The 23,583-nt window shown below is 39.7% G+C and overlaps 1 protein-coding gene across 1 annotated transcript; it reads right to left on the bottom strand.

The window, feature by feature from the left end:
- Positions 1 to 363: 363 nt before the first annotated feature.
- On the bottom strand, positions 364 to 21,960 carry HABP4 (hyaluronan binding protein 4). The gene is made up of 10 exons (XM_034073092.1): positions 21,672 to 21,960; positions 20,191 to 20,345; positions 19,422 to 19,535; positions 16,037 to 16,073; positions 14,291 to 14,438; positions 13,002 to 13,073; positions 10,937 to 11,020; positions 4,311 to 4,479; positions 2,338 to 2,511; positions 364 to 420 (listed from the first exon to the last, which is right to left on the bottom strand). The coding sequence occupies exons 1-10, from the start codon at positions 21,958 to 21,960 to the stop codon at positions 364 to 366; spliced, it is 1,299 nt and encodes a 432-aa protein (XP_033928983.1).
- Positions 21,961 to 23,583: the final 1,623 nt, after the last annotated feature.

The raw sequence follows: 23,583 nt of genomic DNA, 5'->3' as shown, positions 1-23,583 counted from the left end.
AACTGCAGACCATGTTGTGCAGTTTACACTTCACCACGGTTCACATTTTCACTGTGAAGAACTTAATATAATCTCTAAATACACATTTTTAAACACTGTACTCTTGAACTTCATTAGAAGCCTTGTAGTGAAGGACTGTAAGCCTTCACACAGTTTTCACAGATGGAAGCAGACACTGGAACCTGTGACATGATGCCAGTCCACCAGTGTCTCCAGAACCCAACACCATTAGCAGACATCTGCAATCATTCTACACCTAATATCCAGACAGCTTTTCCAGTTGGAAGAGATTTTCTTTATCGGCACCCACATAAAACTGGTCCCTTCACAGACTACAGAGATATCACCATCCATGACTGTTCTTCATGCCAAAGCTGGAAAATCCTCAGGATCATCAGGATTTGGAGCAACAAGCTCCACCTATAAAGTAAAAAAGGAAGCCTTAGAGAAAAAGGAATGCATTTCAAAAGAACCTGACAACTATAGATATATATTTTACCCTGAAAAGGGTTAATTCTCTGATTAAAGTTAAATGCTTTGTATCCATCACTATCACAGAAACACTATGAATTTATCTCAGAAGTTATGACTACTGTAATGTCTTCAGCATGAACTGATCCATGACCTGAGGAGGACCACAGGATCACAAGTTCTGCAGCACTGAAGTGAAGAAAAAAAGTAAAGTAACCTCACCCAAGATACTGTCTGCTTCTAGAAGCTGCATTATTATCTTGTTACATCATGAGGCTACTGCACATATCAGATTGTAAATTCTATGCTGTGTGCTTAAAGAGCCTTTTTCATTCCGATGAAACAAATGCATCAACTTGCTTCTGCATTATTCTATAAGTTCCCAACCTTAAACTACTTGACTCATGCTAGACAGAATTAAACCGAGACCTTCATTTAGCAGAAAGAAAAATATATTCTTTTTCAGTACACAAATGCTTCCTTTTTTTTTTCCCCTCAAGAGAAAATGGTCAGTAGAGGGGTTTTTTTTAATGGTTACATTGAACACTTGTCTCATTTTGTAGGATTCTGCACAACCCCAAATTTACTTACTGATCTCACTCTCAGTAATCAAACTATTACTGTACCATACTGAAATTTGCTGTAAGGGATACAAGGCTTCAGTAATTTTAATTACTTTTCAATTTATATGAAAACTCATTTCAGAAACAGATCTTCATTACATCCTTTCCTCTAGTTACCATTACAGCTACTAGTAATCAGACCTTTCAAATTATATATGTTAAGAGTTGTGAGCCTGAACCAGTATTTGATTTTGGGTCAGGAACTCAAAATAACCAGGCCAGCATACTATGAGCAGGAATTAGAAACAAGTCTGTCACTACAGAAATCAGTAATTCCACAGAAAATGGGGCATGACACACACACTTATTGAGATAGTTTAGCTTAAATTATTAAGCATTAGTCTGAGTCACTTTAGTATTATTCTGTAATGTATACAGCATAAAAACTGTATGTACAGTTTAGAGTTTAGTATGTCATTTGCTTAGCTTTAGTTGCTTAGCATGAGCAGCTAGATTTATTGAAGTCTTAGGCCATAAACTATGACTTTTGGCTGGAATAGAGTTAAATTTTCTTAATAATTTTCCTAGTAGCTACTACAGCACTGTGTTTTGTCTTCAGTGTGAGAAGACTGTTGATAATACACCAAATGTAGTTGTTGCTAAATAATGTTTATCCTAGGTCTAGGACTTTTTTTCTGTGCTCTGCTGACAAGCAGGTGCATAAGTGGACAAATCAGAAGATAAAGAGGCTGCAGCCATCAGCTGAGGCTGCAACTCAACAAGATAAGAACAGTTAACAGCCTGCCTGTACAAAGACAGAGAAAGAATCTAGTAAGGTGTTAGAAGACCCCATATCAAGAAGCCACCATTAGACTAACAAAGGCCTATGAGGGATGGGTGAACAAATCATAAGGGTATAGCTGCCCAGGGATTTCTTCGTTCAGGGTTCCTCTATGGAGGCACCCAGCTCAAGCTGTTCCTTCTGCCGTACCACTCAATTACTGAATTGTTTTTTCCTGGAATTGAACAGCTGAGACTCTGCTGCAGGAAACCTGGGGCAGAGCCTGAAGGAGGAAGTGAGTGTGTCCAAGAAGTCAAACAGGGCACCCATCATGTCAGTGGAACCATCTGCTGCAGAGGAACTCCAGTCCTAGCAGTTTAAGTCTTGGTTGGTGTGTGTGTAACTCCCTGAAGAGTGTGTGAATGTTCAGGCAGCAGCCACTCCCATAACACATGCACATCAACCAGCAAAAAAAATCCCCAGGCAAGCAACAAGATGACACATAAAATCCGTTACCATTACTGCTGATTGAAGTCTTCTCCCCACAGCTTGTCTGCCACGACCACCACCTCGTGCTCCTCTTGATCCACGGCCAGGGCGAGGAAGACTCCCAAAATTAATATCCAGCTGAGATGTTATGTCATTCACTGGTCTTCGGAAGACATGAGAATCATCTTCATAATATTCTTTTTGCAACTAAAAAAGAAACCGAGTTAAAGCCTATAGCTTCCACGTACAACCTTCTCTCCTTCTGCTATGTACATATTACAGACCAAGCAGCAAATAAATCAATATAACATCTGGAACAGAAGACAGGCCTTAACTTGCACAGGGTTTTAACTGAGGTGAGACAACTGTAGATTCCCAGGTACCTGGGATAGTTCTTCATTGGCTCAGATTTTGTCCTGGCAACAAAATCATTCATATCAGCTCTGTAACACTGAAGAGGATTTTCAGAAATATATCTATGAGGTTTTCTAATGGACTGGAAAATCAGGCTTAAGCTTACTCACTTCTACAATTATCTTGAAGTAATGGTTAAAGGCCACAGTAATGCACAGTATCTGGCTACTAAGCAACCTATTAGTCTGTCTGCAGCTATGAGATTAGTGTTGTTTTAACTCTGGATATTCCTAGTAGCTGTAGTGGATGTAAGACTACTTCCCATCATAATTCTAATGTGCACTATATTAACAGTAACATATGTATAAACTCCATACAGTGATAAGTCACTTACTTTATTCAATGTCTAATGCAGGAATTTGACTTGTCCATGCTACACAGTTCCCCGTAGGTCTTATTCTATGTTCACTTTTACAAGGTCCCTTGATACTACCAGACAAGAAACTTCATGGGCAAAAAGAACAGAAACTTGCATGCACACCTCACATACTTCCATAGTCTTTTCAAAGCTTGTGAAAGACAGTCACTCTACCCCTACCACCGTATCCCTCTGAAAAGGGCGAAGAGGCTAATGACAACTGTAACTACCAAAAGCCATGCTAAAAAGAATGCAGGTCACTTCAGTATTAGCATCTGTCCCTGGAAGTGCTCGATGACCTGAAGCGATTAAGGCTTAAAAAGCTGTAAATTTTGATATTAATATTATAACAAGACAAAGGATACTACATGTATCTATACATGCATGCAGTCATTAAGAATAAGAATTCCATTAAGCTAGACTATTTTGACAACAAAAATCTGAAATCTTAAAAAGCAAGAATCTGTGAAAGAAGTCTCCTCTCTCACCCTAAAAAAAACCCTAGAAGTTCTCCCTAAAATGGCAGTTCCAGTAGAATCATGGAATAGAAGTTAGAGAAAAAGAGGGGTTGAGGTGGGGGGAAAGCACATTACTACAGAACAAGCTCTCCAGAGTCACCTCTAAAAAGCAGGACCCTAAAAGTGAAAAATAAAAAGCAGTACTAAAAGAATGTATATTCCAAATGTGCACTGAAAGCTGTTATCCAGCACAGATGAGAAATAAGACACGTAACATTCAGACTAACCCAAGTTTAATATATACATGCAAGGGTATCCTGGCAAGTAAGCTAAACAGGATTCAAAGTCAGGGTAAGTAGTGTTTAGCAAACACAAGTTTCTCTAGCAGCACTACCAGTGATTTGCCTAGGTGGCACCAGCAAGGACACAGGTTTTATACTGCTAAGTGTGAGCTATGAGGTAGAACAACTTGATATATTTGTAGACAAAATAGGGTTAATGATCTGAGAAAAGAAAATGAACAGACATTAAGTTTAAAGCAAGTTTTGAGGTACATATGTCATTACAGTAATCAAGCTTAGATATTGATTTCTAGGCTATTCCCTGCCCATGGCAGGGGGGTTGGAACTAGATGATCTTGAGGTCCTTTCCAATCCTAACTATTCTATGATCCTATGATTCTATTATTCTATTCAGAATGTACTAAAACTAGTAAAAAGCCAATACAGTTTCTTAATCCTGGGTATAAAGTAGAGAATTCCACAGGCAATGCTTACATGATTGCTGTATTTTGACTTGTGAATCACCACTGCTCTGGACAGAACAATGGATTCTGGCTTCCGAATGTTGAATTCAGGCTTTAGTCGATTTCGTTGCTGAAGCCTTTTCCACTCATCCAATGTCATTTCTTTAACTACTTCTTCCATTGTCTCTCCTTCAGGAACCCTAGAGATTTATAGTTGTAAAGTAAAAACCATTAGTTTGCAACATGCCAGGAAGAACAAAAACACTGAAATAAGGATACTGAACAAAACATTTGGATTATTTCTCATCAAATTACTATCCCAAATTTCACTTACTCCCCACAGTAACTTGATGTGCGAGTCCTACATTAATGTAAGTTGGAAAATATATTTAATTGCCTGCTTGAAATTATTTGTATGAACAAATGCTGTCTCCAGACTCCTGTAGTGAGTTCTGGTGTTTATTGAGTCTCATTATAAGTTCAAGCACTTCAGATTCTAGACAAAACCAGTCTGCCTTTTGATGTGACATATTCTCTGCCCTACTGTTTAATAGTGAATCTACAGTTTTAAAACTGTATTAAAATACCCCAATGTCATGGTTTGTACTGCAGTGACTTGTACTGCAGGATGACAATGAGATAAATTCATGTTTCAGTGTAGCTTTCAGTCATGGTGCTCACAGAATAAGATCTTCTAGGTAATTATTAACATTTTCTTTGTTAATTTCGTAAATGCTTCTTTGATTTCTTTTGTCAAATGTAGTAGCATACAAGGAGACAGTATTTATCATCTGCAAAACTAGGTTAACTGTAGTCCACTTTTAATTGGTCACAAGGTGCAATAATGTTGATACATTCAAGGAAAACACATATAATACATTGGAGTGTGCCTTGCGTATTTTTGAACTGTAAAGATGAAAGTCCAAGGCTTTGTCTGTATTCATAAGACAAAATACATAAGTCAAAACTAACGATTCTTCTCCACACATCACTGCTTGACTACCCTTCTGCCACTTTTCTGAGGCTGACCAAGACTGACTTGCCCAGAACCAGCAGCTATTGGAGTACACTATGGGTGCAGTGTACTGGTATCTGGGGAAAGCTGTCTTCAACTAAGCAGCATCACATGCAAGGAACACAGCTCGCTTCATCATCATAATTGTTTGCTGAGAAACAAGTCAAATACCATGAATTACAGGAAAACCTGCACTGATTACTCCCAGATACTTGAGAAACTATTGCTTCCTTTTCCCACACAAAACTGTTACACATTGCAATAGCAGTCAAACTTGGTTAAGTATTTAGCTAACATTGATTTTTCCAGTAAACCCTTTCATAATTAGGTCCCTTCTGGTAAGAGAAATACGTATTTGGTTTTCCTCACTCAATCACAGTTCTAAGTCTTGTTCTAACAAATGTTGATGATTTTTCCAATGTAAATACACAGCTGATCAGATGCAAGTTGTAAATTTATTTTATCATCGAAAGACACAGAGTCAAACGACAGTGAACTCTGAATTTTGCTTCTGAAGTTGTATGAGCACCCCATCAGAACACACACATCTGTTGGAAGTGTTCTGTGCATTTAGAACTAGCCTGTATAAGAACAGGCCTGCTCCCTCTTGATATTGCAGAGAACCAATCCATTTCTTGCAGTTCAAAATGACACATTATCTTCCTGAAGAACCCGGCATATGACAGGTAGAAGCAAAACTGAACAGTAATTTGGATTCTAGAACAAGCACAATTTTAAATGCAGTTTGCAGAAAAAGTAAATAAAAAATATGCAAGTCCTGTACTATATACCTACCCTCTGACATGCCTTCATGCCCTGCTCGTGGAAAATTCCTGCTACATGAACCAGAAGCTAAAGGTTAGAAGACTGGTAAGCAGCTGTAGTTCTGTACAGATTAAGAAGATCTGAAACTGTATTAGAAGGACTGTTAAGAAAAAAAGATTAACTGGTTTAGTGAGTTAATTGAAAGAAATACCCAGGCGACAGATGCAGCTGCTTCTGGAAAAACACCAATAGACAGTGTCCCATCTGCAAGAGCCTTAAGAAGTAACTGCACCCCAAACATTGCAGTTTGTTGTCCTCAAGAGTAAGAGGCCAGATAATTCTTTTTTCATCAGTTACCTGAAGCTTCAGTTTTGGAAATGGGTGCTGAAAATGCAGGACCAGTTGCAAGCATCCAGAGGAAATAAAAAGAGAGAAACTACAATAATAACAAGGGGTTCTATGAAAATGGTTTAATCTCTTCCTAAGCCACTGCCCATGGGACAGAATCAGTAAATGGCATATCTGAACTTTAGGGAGTCTTTTGTCATCCTCTCCCATTAGGTTTTCACCACATTAGGGAGACACTATTTCAGTCCTTGGTAAGAGCTGTAGAAAGATACAGAATTGGCTGCAACAGTATATGAGAAGGAGCTGTCGATTTTTCAACTTGCAAAAGAAAAACAAGCATCTGAGTGGAGCTATGAGGTCAGTTCCATGCAGTTATCAGTAGTGTAATTTTCTAAACACATTTTCCACAGCACAAAGCTTCTGAAAGAAAAGGGCAATGGCACAAGTGTTCAAGAACGCTGCATGACTGATCTTAGCATTTCAGTGATATGAAATGCTAAGGCCAAGTAAGTAATTCCAAACCAACCAACCAAAACAGCCACCACATGCAAGTTCCAAGGACAGGCAGAAATACATACTTGGTCAAAAGTATCAGCTATCCAAACACAGAAAGAACTAGCAAGGCAGAAGTTCCAAAGGAGGGACCCCTAACTCCCCAAACCATGCAAGAATATTGCAGTTTACCCAGTCAAACTGAACTTTAAATCAACAGCATTTTTCTCTTCTGCAACAGTGTATTATCATAAGGAGATAAAGTTTTATTTGGAACACATGTCACTGCTCCTGGGATGGAACAAGGCCTCAACTAAGGTTTTGTATGTGGGAACAGGTAGAAAAAGTCCAAAACAGAACTGCAAGACAGACAGGTCTAAAATACGTGATCTACATGGGAAACCTTTAAAGATGCTGAGGAGGAAACGTGTAACAGTAAAAAAGAAGGAAACACATAATAGTAAAAAATAAATTAAATTTTGCACATTCATGGTGTTTCTCGGGAGAAAACCACCCCAAACACAGTAATTTCTGTTTTCAATGTATTGGAAAGACCAGCAAGGAACACCAAACTCTCTATCAGTAGATGACATTAATGTCACCTAGACAGGTAAGAAAAGTGGCACCGGTATGTCTGGTGATACCCTAAGTCACCAAGCTCCCATTTAGATCTAAATTTCTATGATCGTAAGACAACAAAACCACATTTCACTACACAGCAACTTCTCAAGAAAAGCAAACACAAGTATTGCTTTGATAAGCACACATCTTTGATAAATAAGCACACATTTTTGATAAATGACAACTTACCTGTTCTAAAGGAAATACTAGTGGATTTACACTGCAAATGTTTGGCTTTTCAACCATAAAGAGTGGTTTGATTTTTACTCCAAAGGATGGTTATTAGCAGTACAGGTGTACTTTAGGATGCTAAGACTCTCAAGGGGAAACACCTCCCACTAATGAATCATAGCAAAAGGAACATGTACATTACATTTTGGTCAGAGACTTGATTGTAGCAGGTTATTCTGGGCACCAAGCCTGCATGGAAGTGCACTCAGTGCATGACTGTCTACCTTGTAACCTTATGCATTTTCAGTAACTGTTTGGTGTACATCTTCATTAATCAAGCATGCCACCAATCATGCTTACAAAATATTGTGAGACACGTTAAGTGCAGCCTCTGGACAAGGGTAAACTGAATTCACAGTGCAAGTACATATCGAAATACCAAATAAGAGTCTTCAGTAATGGTTCCTACAGCCTGTTTTCAATGGATGACCATAAACCTCTACCTACACCTTGTTTACTGTGCATTCCTTTCCTGCAGGAACCACTCTGTGTGAATACAATATTATGCAGGAGAAATGACAATGGCACTCAGCTACTTGGCCGATTATTTTAATTAAAAATAATGATAGCAGGTCTTTTTCAGAATGTTTTTTTCAGATTCAGCTATACAAAGTGAATTCTTACTCAGCTTTTACCAAGAAATCAATTATATCAATCTTTCCTATTAGACACAATTTACAGAAGTTAAACAAGGTCATACCAAGCAGCAATTGTACAAGTTAACTATAAAAACAAAACACTGAACCAAATTCTGATGAAGAGCTGGCCTGGTCTGTAGATAGCTGTCTGTCACTCTTAAAAAAAACAACTAAAAAACACCAAACCAGCCTCCCACAACCCAACCCCCGAAACAAAACAAACAAACCCCCCCAAACCAAACAAGAGGTAAATAGCCCTGCAAACTTGAAGGCAAACTTTTGAAGTTTCCTATTAAATGACCAGAAGAATATACAGCTCCACCAAAAAGAAAGGTCAGCCCTGTGTGAAGAAGTGCAAGAAAGCCCTATAGAATAAATACTAACTCTGCAAACACCCTTCATAGGAATTAATCAGACTTGGTCATACTGAGTTAAAAAAACAAACCTGTTCATTTGAATTACCAGTCAACACAAGCATGTTACATTGTTCAGACAGTGAAGACAAGTTCAACTGAAAGCACCTGTAAGGAAAGCTTATACTGCTGTGTACTTGTACTATATACTAACTGCTTGCAGCAAAAATACCCCAACTATTAGCATGGAGTTTGTGAAGCTGTTGATATATTCAAGAAAACATCAAGATATGAAAAAAAAAAAAAAACACCCTTGATTTATATTATGGAAGTATTAAAGAAACTTCTGTTCTTTGTGTCTCCCCCCCCTTTCTTTTAAATGGGAGCAGTTACAACAGGAAGGAGTGTAAAAGAAGAAACAAACAAGCCCAGTCTTCCATCTCTTCCTCAATGCAAGTACAAAACTGCAATCAAACAGGAGGCAAGAAAAAGATTCTTTGGAGTCACTGCATTTAAGAGTCAAAATGAGAACAATCCTAGTAGTAGCTTAAGCAAACACACATCCTCCACCCCAGTATTGAAACTGTAGCAAAAGCAGAAGGTAACCTAGTTAGAATATTTTGATGTGTTTTACCTGCCAGAAGCCAGCACCTCTGGAGAGCAGGGGCAACCTAAGCATGTAACACTTCAAAATACATCCACCACCTCTTGTTTTTTAATATTAAAAGAACAATTAAAAAATATTCCACCTTAAGGTGTATGCCATACAACTCTCCCTAATTACCTATGTGATATTCACACATCTATTATAAAACACATAGTCAGCAAGCTGACACTGTTCCCAGAGGTAAGTGCAATGAGGTATATGCAATTTGTATTTTGTATACAGATTTGTAAGTCTTCAGGACACTATTTACCACACTGGAAACATACACAAACCAGAACTTTGTACTTGGAGGTTACTTGTATTTTTTAATCTTACAGATTTCAGTGGACTATTCCTAAGCAAAGAGTTCTTTAAACACATGAGAAGTAAAATCTTTAGTAAGGTTCACAGTCTGACTGAATACTTAGTGATTCCTGAGAAAGTGAAAAGAATTAAAGGCAACTGGCAGATTCAGATACTTTTTCCACTTTTCCCATGCCTTATGCACTACAAGGGACTGATGTCAGGATGTATCTACAAAGAGCCTGGAGTAGAATCATGTAAGTCTGAAACAAATAAAAGGTACTTGTAGCTAACAAATAAACAAAACCAAACTGAATAACTGTTCTCATATTTAGCTAATACCATGCATTTTTGATAGTTTATGTACCTTACCCATCCAACTTTAAGTTAGTCTAAATGCAGTTTTCTGGAAGTCAAATCAGTTAATCTCAGAAACAGATTTCCTCCTATATAACTGTTCCTCAAAAGCCAGTTTAAAATTTAAAAGAATTGAAACTGTACCAGTTCCAGTTCTTACAAGAAATTAACAAAGCCACTAATAACTGGAGCTGCACCACTAGGTCAGAGGACCTATTCACCACATGCTATTTGATTATTCTTTAAAGTCTTTTACTTGGACAAGACTGCCCAGTTATTTTTCCTTATGGCAGTGTTTATTTGCTGTAAATTCTCACTGGACACTGAGCAGAATGAAAGCCAGAAAACTAGTAGATTTCTCTCTCAATTTCCCCACTCCTAAGGCTCAGTGCAAGACTACTGCCAGCAAGTTTCAAGCTCTGCAGGAGCTTTTCATGTGTATGTGACACCTGCATGGTAGCAGTGACTGATGAATACTGATTTACAGAATTTTATCTTAGTGTATTTTGATTGTGTTTGCATGATTGCACAGGCATCTTCAATACCTTTTTTGTCAGAGAACTTCAGAAAGCAGGGTAGTTTTTACAAACAGGCTGTTACAAGGATAACAGGCAATATACAGCTTCTTCTTGAAATATTACCAAATCTTAGGAACCTAAGCATCACTGGGCAAGCAAATGCAATCTGCAGCTGTATAAACCAAGTTTCAGTGAAGAATTAGGGATGCATTTTCATGATTCACATACAGACAAAGCTTTTCTATTTTTAAATATGTGTAGTGACAAAACTTCACAGTTCACATTTCAAATGTGTCTCCCAATACAAGTGCATCTGTAAGTCAATTGTTTTCTTTGCATTTATAAAGAAAATACTGTAGTGAGACTATACTTGTTCAGAGACTCTCCTCCAGATGCCCTTGGCTGCCCATCTGTTTCTGCAGTTTCTTCCACAGGAGTAGTCTGTTCCATCCCACTAAAATGGTAAACAAATAAAAACAACAAAAAATGCATTAGAAAAAAAGCCTTTGCTGATCAGTACACCACTTTTTTCCAAGAATTCCTTGAGACAAAAGAAAAAAAGAGAGGAAAACTCCTCTAGGAACATAAGAAAGTAGACCTACTAAGTGACTAGTTAGGCGATATCCGGGTTCAGCAGTAGCAGTCATTTTTCTCCTTCTTAATAGCTGGTGCAGTGCTGTGGTTTTGACTTTCAGCCTGGGAACAGCACTGATAACACTGATGGATTTAGTTGCTGCTTGGTAATGCTTAGTCTGACCAAGGACTTTCTGAGTCTCATGCTCTGCCATGGAGGAGGGGAAGCCGGAAGGAAGCAGAGACTGGACACCTGACCCAAACTAGCCAAAGACGTATTCCATATCACAGCACATCACGCCCACTATATAAACTGGGGTAAGTTACCCAGAAGGGTTAGATCACTGCTTGGGTTGGGCTGGGTATTGGTCGGCGGGTGGTGAGTGGTTGTATCCTGTTCCCTTGTTATTTCCCTTATCATGATTATTATTGGTGGCAGCAGCAGTGATTTGTGTTATACCTTAGTTACTGGACTGTTCTTATCTCAACCCATGGGAGTTACATTCTTTCAATTCTCCTCATCGCTCCAGGAGAGGGAGGAGGAAGTGGAGGGGCAGTGAGCGAGCGGCTGCGTGGTTCTGAGTCTCTGGGCTTAAATCACGACAGGCAACTAACTAAATGAGAATTATAAGAAAAAAAATCTGACTTCTATGTACTATCAAAATAAGTAAAAAACATGCATGAAGACAAAATAATTTAATAGTAAACAGTAACACCAGTAACTTGATTACAGCTTATCACTGATGTTGGGGTTTGCCTTTTTGTTTCTTTTCTACTATTAAAATGGTAGCATTCATACTTGCTTTTTTTCCATAACATGGGCATTAGTTACTGCTCTCATTTGACAGTGAACAAGCACTTAATTTTAAATGTGTATGCCTACCAACAGAATGAAAGTAACACAACTTTAAGGCATCGTTGAGCACAATTAAGGCACAGACATACTTTCTGAATCATTTAGACAACTCCAATTTAATGCCACTTCTACCACACACACTATTTCACAAGAAAGCATTGGCATCTCACGTTTGTATCAAGTTCTGATGCTATTGAACTAAAAAAATATAATGGATCTTAAATTTCTTGTATTTTATGAAGTTCAGACAACCTTCCCTGACATCCTATAGAAGGTGGTTTTGTGATTTTGGTCAGCTAGTTTTGTGCTATCACCTCAGAACTATGTTAAGCTAGCTGATCCTTCATTTTTAAAAGGAACCTATCTTTTAATAAGAAATTTTATAGAAGAGATGGAAATTAATATTCATGAGAATGTGGACTATTAAGTCCGAAAATTATTACCCATCTCAGCTGTATTTTTCAGCCTTTTAACCAGATTGTCTGAATCCATGATTTAAGTTTAAAAAAAGTTTGGGGTTTTTCTTGTTTGCTTGGTTTTGGGGTGTTTTTTTTTTTTTAACAGTTTAATGAATCTGTGTGTATATGGCTACAGATTTTTGCTGTAAGTTCAAAGTGCTGCCTTTTCTCTGCCCTTTACCAGCCTTCAGTTAAAGACTTCTACAGATATATCTAAGAACAAAAGCTACTGGAAAGAGTGGCACACTGAGAAAAAGTCATATTGAGACTACCGAGAAAAATCATAGCTCATTTCAGCTAAAAGACGTGGCCCCTGTCAAAAAAAATGTTGGTAGTCTTATTTGAAGAAACATCACCCATGCCTTTGCTACAATTTAGTCTCTCCAATATGAAGAAGGTGAGGCCAGAAAACTGCAAAACTACATTCATCACAACAACCAATAGAAAGCAAGACTCAAAATGTACACAAAACCGCTGAACAGAACATGATAATATAAGACGGACCATTGCAAATGATAATCGATGACAGGCACAAGTGTATCTTTTACCTTGTATCATCTTTAACTCTTCTCCAGCTGTAAGCTCCACTTCCACTCTTTTTGTCAGCTATTTTCATTCTTCTATAGAGAAAATAAGGGTTCTGTGAGTTTAAGAGCTTGCTTTCATTAGGACCTCAAACTAAAACCAGCACTGACTTTTTGCCAACCAACCTGGATATAGAAGAAGGGATCAGAATACATAGGAGACACTACTGCAGAGCTGGCTATTGCTTACTTGTACAGCAAATAAGAATCAGTACACAGATCAGTTACATTTTCATATTCCCGCTTTGTCTTTCAAAATCCTGTCTTCCTCTCTGGTCAAAGCCATCAAAACTTCTATTTATTCCACTACCTCTTCCTCTACCTCGCATTCCACCTCCTCCACCATGATCTCTTACTGGCCTTTCACAGCTGTCTAATCTTTCAGTTGATATAAAAATAATATTTCTAGTCAGATTTTTTGTTCAGACAGAACAGTTGAAGGAAAAAAAAATTGCATGGTTGTATTTGTGCAACTGTGAGACATCAGAGTATTAGAGCTACCACTTAATATTTAGAGCAGTACAGCTGTGTTAGTTTTGTCATTAAAAATAGATATAAACTGAATACAAATAACAGGAAGAGAAAGATCAGCTGTTTATTGGCTACACTGAAAACATCCAAGAAGTTAAATAATACATTATAAAACTGTCAAATACTCAACAGCTTTATCAGTCAATAGCCCGCTGTCTAAACACAGACTCGTATGCAACTGCTAAAAATTTCAGGGAAATTGTTAAATACCAACTATTGTGATATAAAATAAGAACAGACATGCTCCTAAGCATTAAAGGTTTAGGTGGGCTTTTATAGTACTTGTAAGGAAAGCAAAATTGACATGCATTCACTGTCCAGTAGTGAATTGTATCACAAAAATGTATTTTCAGTTTGAACAGTAAAATTCATTCCACTTGGAACCTGCACCGCATGTTCTGCAGAGCCTGAATAGTACTAGAGCTCAGACATGAACATTTATGCTGCAGAGTAGGGGTTAGGCTTTCAGATCCTCACACTGCTCAGTTTTGCCTTATATTTCCAATATTTAACAGAATCATTCCAAGTCCATCTGCAAGGAAGCTGAAATTACAGCTTTGGTGGGCAAGAACCAATCTTTCAACAAATCTATACATTATTAATGCAACCATACCTTCAAGTTACATCTGGGTACTAGATCTGTTTTATGGTTAAGCCTTTCCCTTCCCAATCCTGTGCAGACCCTCTACGAAGCACCTTACTTCTCCCTCTATGATACATACCTTTCCACTGTGGGTTCCACTTGGCTTTCTGTTTCATTGGAACGATATCTTTCAAAATATGGTCTCTGTTCATTTTTGGCTTGTTTCACCTCTGCTCTTCTGTTATTGAATCCTTGCTGTTCTCTCCAGTTGGGTGCTTGCTTCTGGCCTACACAAACACACATATACAGATTACTGACAGTTTAGTAATAACTGAATTGCGGTTATCAAACTACTGACTGAAATGAGCTGATTACACCTTACAGTCTTTTGCAAGTCCACCCAAACCAAAAAGTACTTAATGTTGCCAGACACTGTCTGTTTTAAGACATTCAATTACTTTCCTTTCTGTATCAATGAATCTGCCTCAGGAAAAAAATACTATGGATATTGACAACAACTCACACATTTCCAGAAAAGACAGGCTACAGAAAAATCTCATTTTGCTATCAGAAATGGAGAACAAACACTGTTTATCTCATGTTCTCTCAAAGATCTTGCTAGTGTACTACAGAACAAGGCAGAGAAGCTTCAATAGAAGACATGAATTACAAGACTGCTGCAGGAGCAACAGAGGTGGGAGAAAGAGGACTGTCAGACACTAGTTGTCTGTCATGAGACAAGACACATCTTGCCAAATGAGCTGAATTTAGAGACCTTTTCTTTAAGCTCACAGTTAGAGTATCCAATAACCAAAAGAGGGTCACCTCCTTCTGGTACTGTTCTCTGGAACACAGGACCATTCACCTACATTAGAAGTCACTGGGTTTAAGTGGCAGAAACCCAAGCATTAAGTACAAAGACTCCAACACCACTAATTGTCAAAATGTCAATATATTTCAAGGTAAAACATATTTAAGCTTTTTGTGGGTTTTTTTCAGCTATTGTCAGGGCTAAGGAGGAACAGCTTGGGTAGGGTGAATACACAGAAACTGTGTATTATAGGAGAGAATAAACTGAGGTTGTCCACTCAACCCATACAGATATATAGCACATAAAAGAAAAAAGCCTATTCTACCCCACAATAAAAAAAATATTAAGATAAAATTAATTCATAGCTCCACAGAAATGACCTTTAAGATGTCTGATGAAAGCTTCATCAGCAAGCATGAAGACTGTAACATCACCTTTAAAAACAAGACCTCAAAGAATTATCCACTCAGGAAATAAGGTACAAGAATGATAAAACAAGCTTGTTATGCTGTGAGGACAGTCATATCTGTACACAGAAGATAGTTTTCTCTGTGCCACAGAAGCAACATAAGCTTTGGTTTTCCTTAAAGTACACACCACTTGACATAAGATACTCCAGTAATTCTCCTCAAGGTTTGAAGTTTCTCAGCCCTCACAGCAACAAGCATATTTGCATCCCAAAAAAACTATAGCGTATACTCTGGATAAAGGACAACTTTTGAAACCAGTTTCTGAGTAAGCCTTTCAAGCCAGGATGCTTTAATAAATAGCAAAACTTTAAAGAACACAGAATTGTACACACTGTTAGGGAACATGTCTACTCTACACAGATCTCAACTACACCACCAACTATACAAGTGGTAGTTCCAAACCAGGATCTTGCTGTGGAAAGAGTGACTGATTTCTGACCTAACGTTTACTTACTTTGTTTGGAACTGAATGCACAACTGCAATATAGAGCACATTTTTATTCATTTTTCAGTTTCTCAGTGGCTATCAGAAACATCAATTATTCTAAACAGATTAACTTGGCAAGAATGCATCAGTCAGAGACCACCTTCCCTAAGTACTTACTATTAATGTCAATTACACCTTCCGATTCAAAGAGCTCCTTAAAAGAAGTAAATCAATGCAAAAACATTCAGCTGCAAAAGTAATCTTAAAAAGATGGTCTTCGCTTCTGTTACCCAGTACCACTTGGAAGTAGTTCAAAGTCTTTTTGCCAGATATGCCAGTGTATTATATGTATCACTAGCACTGATCATGCTAGACATGATAGTCAGCTCTACTCTGACTTCGGTACAAGGCTATTTCACTTTTTCACTTCAAAGGCATGACAATTCTATTTTTCCTACTACTACCTCAATAATTCCCAACATTTGCTTCTCTCAGACATGGCAACTGGAGATAGACCTGCTGTCCTACTCTTTAACAGTCCAAATGACTCCAAGCTCTTGTTCATTAACTAAAATAGCCTGAATAAGAAAAATCTTCACATGGTAGTACAGTTTGCAATGCTGCCCCTCACCTCAGTCAAAGTTCTCCCATATGTATTACTTTATACTTACTGATGGTAAATTTCCTCTGTTGTTTTATAACTCCTTTACAATATGTAACTTGTGTCATTGCCCTGTAACTCTTCTTCTACTGTGCTATACAATCTTGTACCAGCAAACTTTGGTTATTTATTGGTTCTATTTTTGTCATAGATCTTTCAGCAAAGTCTTCCCACCCACCTACACACACACACACACACACACAAGAAAATAACTTAAACTGTGCTTAAATTATTTCATTTCAGACAAGTTTCAGGTGCTTTGTAAATGTTAAAACAAAGCTAACAACAGCACAACCATTGGTCCTAAACTCAAGTCTCTCCTTCATCTTATTCCAAGGCACCCTTCTTTCCTTTTCTTTCAGCTTAACTTTTAAATTGAAAAATCTGAGCCTCATGAAACAATTTAGTAGGAGTTCAGAGGAGAAGAAGAAAGTACAAAAACCAAACAGGAGTACTGCTCCGGTTTGTCTGGAATGAGGGCAAATGGAGAAATAATTCAAGGATCTCTGTTATTAACTATGGCTGCATGCAAACCTACAGCTTCATTATCATCTCAGTAACACAATGATACCTATACATATACAGCTCATCTTCCTTTATAGTAAAGCTGCATAACTGGAAATAGGAAAAACAATTCACACTTTCAGACACATTTTTCTATATTTGAGAGTGCAGGAGATCTAAGACTGCACAATCTGATCTCCTCCCCTTCACAAGTGTGCATTCATGTGATTTTGATTTCAAACTTCAAGTTATTAATTTTGTAAATTAAAGCATGACCAATTATATGATTTGCAGGATAATACTCCAGTATCTGAAAACACACACACAAAAAGGCTTCAGCTACTGTATATACCACACCAAAAAGAGATGTGCAGTTAAAACTCCGTTCTGTGGTACATTTTGGTTTCGTGTGTGCCAGTACTCAATCACAGAATTGCCTACTGCAGCTTTCCTCCAGGCAACCTTATGACTATGTAGCTGAAAGAATGCTATTGGAAGAAGTTATTTAAAATATGAAAATTGCAGTCAGTACAAGATAAAATTCCCCCAAAACATTCCATGCCATATTAATCTTTAAAACAGTAGCTAAAAACTCAAACATACAGTATTCAGTATTGCATCTACATGTTACACAAATCATCAAATTTATATGAAAGAAGAAAAATTTTTATAGGCATTAGCAACAAAGGTTTAAAGATTTCAACAGAAAAGAGCTTATTACTGCATGATCAACACATTTAATTTGCCTGGACTGGTAAAGAATGCAAACTCTGCAACTGGGCCTTTTGAACAAAGAGCTGGTAAATGAGTTTGGCCACTGTGCTAAGAAAGAACTGAGTTAAGAGTAAGAGGCACAATTATAAGAGCTGTAGTATCTACAAACCGCCTTTATCCAAATCCTTACCATACAGTATAAAAATCACTGAACACCACAGTCAGTAAGGGATAAAGCAATACATCACATATATAAGGAGAAAGTTCTTTAAGGGTGGTGAGGCACTGGAATGGGTTGCCCAAGGAAGTTGTGAATACTCCATCCCTGGAGGTGTTCAAGGCCAGGGTGAACAAAGACTTGGGTGATATGATTTAGTGTTGAGGTGTTCCTGCCCATGGCAGGGGGGTTGGAACTTGATGATCTTAAGGTCCTTTCCAACCCTAACTATTCTATGATTCTATGATCATTAAGGTGAAAAGTATAGGTTTTGATGGGCTGTGAAATACGAATCCATTTTCTCCTTAAAGATAGATTCAAAAATAGTCAGCTGTGTCAATTCATAATAAGTAGTTTGGATTCTACAAGTCAAAGTACTGGATTATCTGTCAAAGTCCACTTGGGAGGCTTGTTTCAAACTGAAAACATCTCTAGAAAATAAGTAAAAACTCCCCTAGAAAAGGCAATGAAGAATTAACTAAAAATAAAAAAATATCAACTCACAGAGCTTTGTGAGTAAACCTTCCACTCAAACTTCAAAACATAACAATGAAAGAAGCCTCTCAGACTACTGTAAAACCTTTTCTCTATTTCAAGATCAAAGACTAGGCCTGCTTCAACTCTCTCTAAAGACTATTTTTTTCAGATTTAATATGCTCAAGAAATAATACAATAATAAAACAAAAACTGTGAAACTTCTAACAAGACTTTCTGTAACCCAAAAAAGCAAAACACTCAGTAATAAGAAAAAAAAGTCTGGAGGTGGTCCCATGGGGGGCCATGAAGATGATCAAATGGCTGGAAAGGCTGCCCTATGAGGAAAAGCTGAAGGAGCTAGGTCTCTTCTCCCTGGAGAAGGCTCAGCTGGGGGACACATCACAGTATTCCAGTACTTGAAGGGCAGCTACAGAGTGCTGAGAAGATGAAAGCTTCTATCTTCACAGGAAGCCACATGGAGAAGACAAGGGGCAACAGGTATAAGCTGCATGAGGAGAGTTTTCATCTCAGTTATCAGAAAGAAATTTATAAGAATAATTCACTAGAACAACCCCACCAGAGCCATGGAGGAGTCCTCATCTCTGAGGGTTTTCCAAATGCAATGAGATAGGATGCTAGATGATCCCTTCTAGGCTGCCTTTCCCAGGAAAGGTTGGACCCTGCAATCCTTTGAGGTCCCACTCAACCTGAGCTGATTTGTGATGATTTTATGAACATTAATACAATACAGACTGAATTTTGTCATTTCAACCACAATACCATAATCTGATTCAGGTGTTTAGATTGGTCTAGATTATTTTTATAGTCTTTAATTCCTAATCAGTGAAATGAAGTTAGAGGGAGTTATGCCCAAAACCTGGACTTTTTTTTTTAATAAAAGTTTAGTGATGAGCATCAAGATTTCATAATTTTAATCAATATGCTTTATTTCCCCAAACAGAGAAGCATTGCTCTAGCACTGCATTTACCATTATAAGCTTTATGTCAAACTGAGCTGGCATGAGGACCTTCCTGAGTGAGCACTCATTCTCAGCCACTAAGCTGGTATCTTCTACTCTACCCAGAAGTTTTCTGGTTGAATCCTGTATAACAAATCAATTTTGTATGGCCTAAATGAAAAGCTGCCCCTGCCTTGAACACAAAACAAAATAAAAACGTTAGATTCCCCCCCCCCATGCTTTATGTTTGCCAGCTACATCATCACTGTATTTGCCCTAAGTCAGAGGGTGAGCTCTGGTCTTCAGAGGAGACTCACTAAGACACTACTTCCACAGGAGCAACATGCAGGCAGGAGCAAGTGTCAATTCTCCACCATAGTTTTACATCCCGAGTACCATACATTTGCAATCCTTACTTCACAACAACCTCAAGACACAAACATACAGCATATGAAAAATCCAGGATAGCCACTTTCTGTAAAGAAAGTGAGGCATCTTTTTCACAGCAACTCTTCTTCAAATAGATATTCATTCACTTTCACAAAGACTTCTGTAAGTCACTGGTCTTTTTTCCATCTTAGCAAGCGACCAGTTAAAACAAGGCATGTGTACCTCATCTCTCTATATGAGAAACTAGGTTTCTTAATATCAAGGTATTAGAAAATAGTCAAAACCACTCCACAGAGTCACTGTGTATTACCATAGAATTACACTCAGAATCTGTGTGCTTAAGATAGCTATAGACAAGTGGCAGGTGAAAGATGCTCTTCACATCCTTCCAATACTCCTAGCAGGTTACCAATAACCACCAGCTCTTGTTCAAGAACTTTTTCATCAAAACTTGAGACTTTGAGGGTCCCTGAATAGGCCTCTTCACTTTAAGGTCCACAGCGCAGTATCCCTTAAGTACAATAAGCCTGTTACTAGTGTGACTATTGGTCTTATAGCAGAGATCTGTGACAAAGTCACATAACAATCACAGAGGAATCTCAAAAGGCAAGTTTCATACAACTACTGAACAGGACAGTAACAATTTAAAATCATCCTCTGCAAAGAGGATAATTAACCAGTACTTATTTGTCACTGAAAGAGTCTCTGCTGCACAAGGTGAGATAATTGCTGTTGGAACAAGACTGTATGTAAGTCTAAGCAATAAGAACTGGTAGCACTGGCAATGTCCTGATGGAGCAATAACCCAGACTGAAAGGCCACACCTTTTCCTAGGGAATTTAAACACACAGTTCAACTACTGTGAATTTAATAGGAGCTCTTACTACAGGAAGAGATCAGTATCTTAATGTGTTCAGCTCCAATGCCTGCGGCAGGTGAATGGGAATTTACAGCTCAAGAGGGTAAAACCAGAGTTTTTTGACACAGTGTGAAGAGCCAGCCCTCCAATACTTTAGATACTGAATTCAGAAGCCTGGGGCTCAATACCAGGTAAGTAATAACAATAAGACTCACAATAAAAGAAGACTCCAATTGCAAGGAGCCATTGCCCAGCAAAGCCTTCAGCTGCAAAGAAAACTGTGACAAACGTTCTGATACAAAAGCCGACTGTTCCCTGTTCCCTTGAAGCAACATTCTGCATCACAACCTTGCAGCTGACAAACAGCCTAGACTATTCCTGAACACCGTGCTAAAGAGTTTTTCTAGCAGATAAGTTTTTATTCAAATGTTTGTGCAACAATGCAAGCTTAAGGCAAACTAAGAGCATATTCCCGGGCATATTATAACCCTGAGGAAGCTAAAGTACCAGAAGACTCAGATGGTCCAAGAAAACAAGTCTAGAAGCATCAGACACCACAGGTAAACGGCCACTGATGAAATATATCAACAGGGATGCTAAACCAGCAAGAAAACTACAGGTGCCGCGGCGGCAGAGTTAATGCTCTTTCATCTGTCTCTTAGGTCTACTTCCGAAGTTCTCGTTTGCTCGTCCGAAGACCCATTTACCTTCCTAAGCCCCCCCGGGGAGGATAAGAGAGCTCCCACAATGGCCTCGGAGCTCGGCTCCGCAGTGACGCCCAGCTGTCCCAGTCTCTTCAAGGGGACTTTCAGGTACCCACTCACAACGACAACCCAATGAAATCGATCTTCTCATTACCGCAGCCGCAAGCGGCTGAACGCCCGGACGCCTGAAGGGAGGCAGGGCAGGCGCGGGGCCAGCCGCGACCCCCACCACGCTGCAGGGCCCTCTCCCTGCACCAGCACCCTACTCTTAGGGAACACCGGCTGCCGGACCGCTCGCCCCGCCGATCCCCCCGTCCCCCGCCGTACCGGCTTCCTGCGTCCCCCAGGGCTCAGAGGGATTCCCGGGCTGCTTGCGCTGCTTCTGGGACTCCCTCTTGCCGCCGCCCGTCCTGCCGCTGGAACCGGCTGTCCTGGCGGCTGCCTCAGCCGCCTCTTCGCGCTTCTTGCGCTGGTGCCGGCGGCGCTCGACCTCGCTCAGGATGTCGAAGGGGTCGGACTCGTCGTCCAGGAGCTGGTAGAAGCGGTTGGCGATGGAGCAGCCAAAGCTCTCCTGCATCAAGGCAGCCACCGGACTGTCCACCGTCCCCTTCATCATCGTTCCGGACAACTGACCCTATCCCTTTCCCTACCCGCGGTGCTCTCCGGGGCGGCCGCTGAGTGACCACGGAGCACTGTACCCCGAAACCCACTGCGTCGAGCCCGACACCGGCTCAGCACTACCCGAGCCGCCGCTCCATTGCCATAACCGTTCCCGGTGCCCCGCCTTTTACCGAGCCGCGAAACCAATGAAACTCAGCAGCTGCTAGCGGAGCCGCAACCACCACCTATCGGCGGCGCCGGGCCCACCCACAGCGTCACGAGCAACCAATAGTGCGAAATAACGGCAAGAGCGAGAAACCAATCCGCAATAGCGCCTTTAGGCTTCGCCCCGCCCCTGAGGTGCTGCTACGGCAAATTAGCGTGCAGCACCTGCACCGTCAATAATGGGGCACTGACCAATTGGGTGTGCTCCTCAGGGAGCCCGGTAGTATTAGTTATGCATGAGCCATGGCATTCTGAAGGTGCGCTCTCGTGCTGCCCGTCGGTGGTACGGGGCTGGCAAAGCGCGTCTGTGTGTGCGTGCCTGGGTAGGTTTTTCAGTAAGAGACTGTAATGTAATGTTTTAGCATAACTGTCCCACGTGCCTTCTGATACAATCCACATCCACTAACGACTGACCTTAATGAAACGCTGTACTGCGAGCTCTCAGTGCAACTGTGCTTCAAGCACCCAGCACGCTTTCACAAATTCACCTTGTATTCCCTCGAAGTGTTTTAATTGCCTCTTTCCACTTAAAACAGTGGTGGTGTTGGTTCCTTACATTGGTGAACCCCTGCGGTCATAACAGCTTACTAATGCAGCATAAGGGTGAGACATACAGGTTCCAGAGTCTAACATGGAAAGCTGCTCTGTTCAGCAAAACCAGGAGAGCCCCCAAGCTATCACTAAGCCTTGTATGATGTGAGAGTGTACATGCAGGCACCCTATAACTGTAGAAGCCATGTGGGTCAGTGTCAGCAATGCCTGGAGTGAGCTGCAAATCATTTTCCCAACTCTGAAAACCAACAGCACAAAGACTCCTGGGTTTTTTTTTTAGCAATATCCAGTGATAGGACAAGGGGCAATGGGTGTAAACTGGAGCATAGGAGGTTCCACGTTAACGTCAGGAAGAACTTCTTTACTGTAAGAGTGACAGAGCACTGGAACAGATTGCCCAGGGGGGGGTTGTGAAGTCTCCTATGTTGGAGATATTCAAGGCCCACCTGGACAAGTTTCTGTGTGATGTACTCTAGGTTACCCTGCTCTTGCAGGGGGTTGGACTAGATGATCTTTCGAGGTCCCTTCCAACCCTTGGGATTCTGTGATCCTATGACTCAACAAGGTTCATTCACAGTGTTCAGTGGACAGGCAACTGTGCAGGAAAACCACCCCTGCCCCCTCCATCAGCTACAGCAACCCCAAACGCATGGTGTAAAAATCTCAGCCTTTCAGACACATTCACCTAAAGAATGCCAACTGCAGTCGAGATTTCTGTGGTTAAACTGTGTTATTTCTGTGGTTAGACTCTGTTTTTATTCTTGTCATTCATAAGAAATTTAGCAGTTCCTTTATTATGATAACTTCACTGTATATCCTACCTTGCCTTGAAATTAATCTTATCCTTAGCACAAGTCCTTGA

The sequence above is a fragment of the Melopsittacus undulatus genome, chromosome Z (genome assembly GCF_012275295.1).
Source record: "Melopsittacus undulatus isolate bMelUnd1 chromosome Z, bMelUnd1.mat.Z, whole genome shotgun sequence".
Classification (NCBI taxonomy): Eukaryota; Metazoa; Chordata; class Aves; order Psittaciformes; family Psittaculidae; genus Melopsittacus; species Melopsittacus undulatus.
The sequence above is the reverse complement of the archived record's forward strand: the minus strand, read 5'-3'. Positions and strand labels throughout refer to the sequence as shown.

Coding starts and splice junctions, on each gene's coding strand:
- HABP4 (XM_034073092.1), bottom strand. CDS start 21,960: ATGATGAAGGGGACGGTGGACAGTCCGGTGGCTGCCTTGATGCAGGAG. Junction 20,346..21,671: donor CTGGGGGACGCAGGAAGCCG/GTACGGCGGGGG, acceptor ACTTTGTCACAG/ATCTCTGCTATAAGACCAAT. Junction 16,074..19,421: donor TTGACATAAAGCTTATAATG/GTAAATGCAGTG, acceptor ACTTCTTTTAAG/GAGCTCTTTGAATCGGAAGG.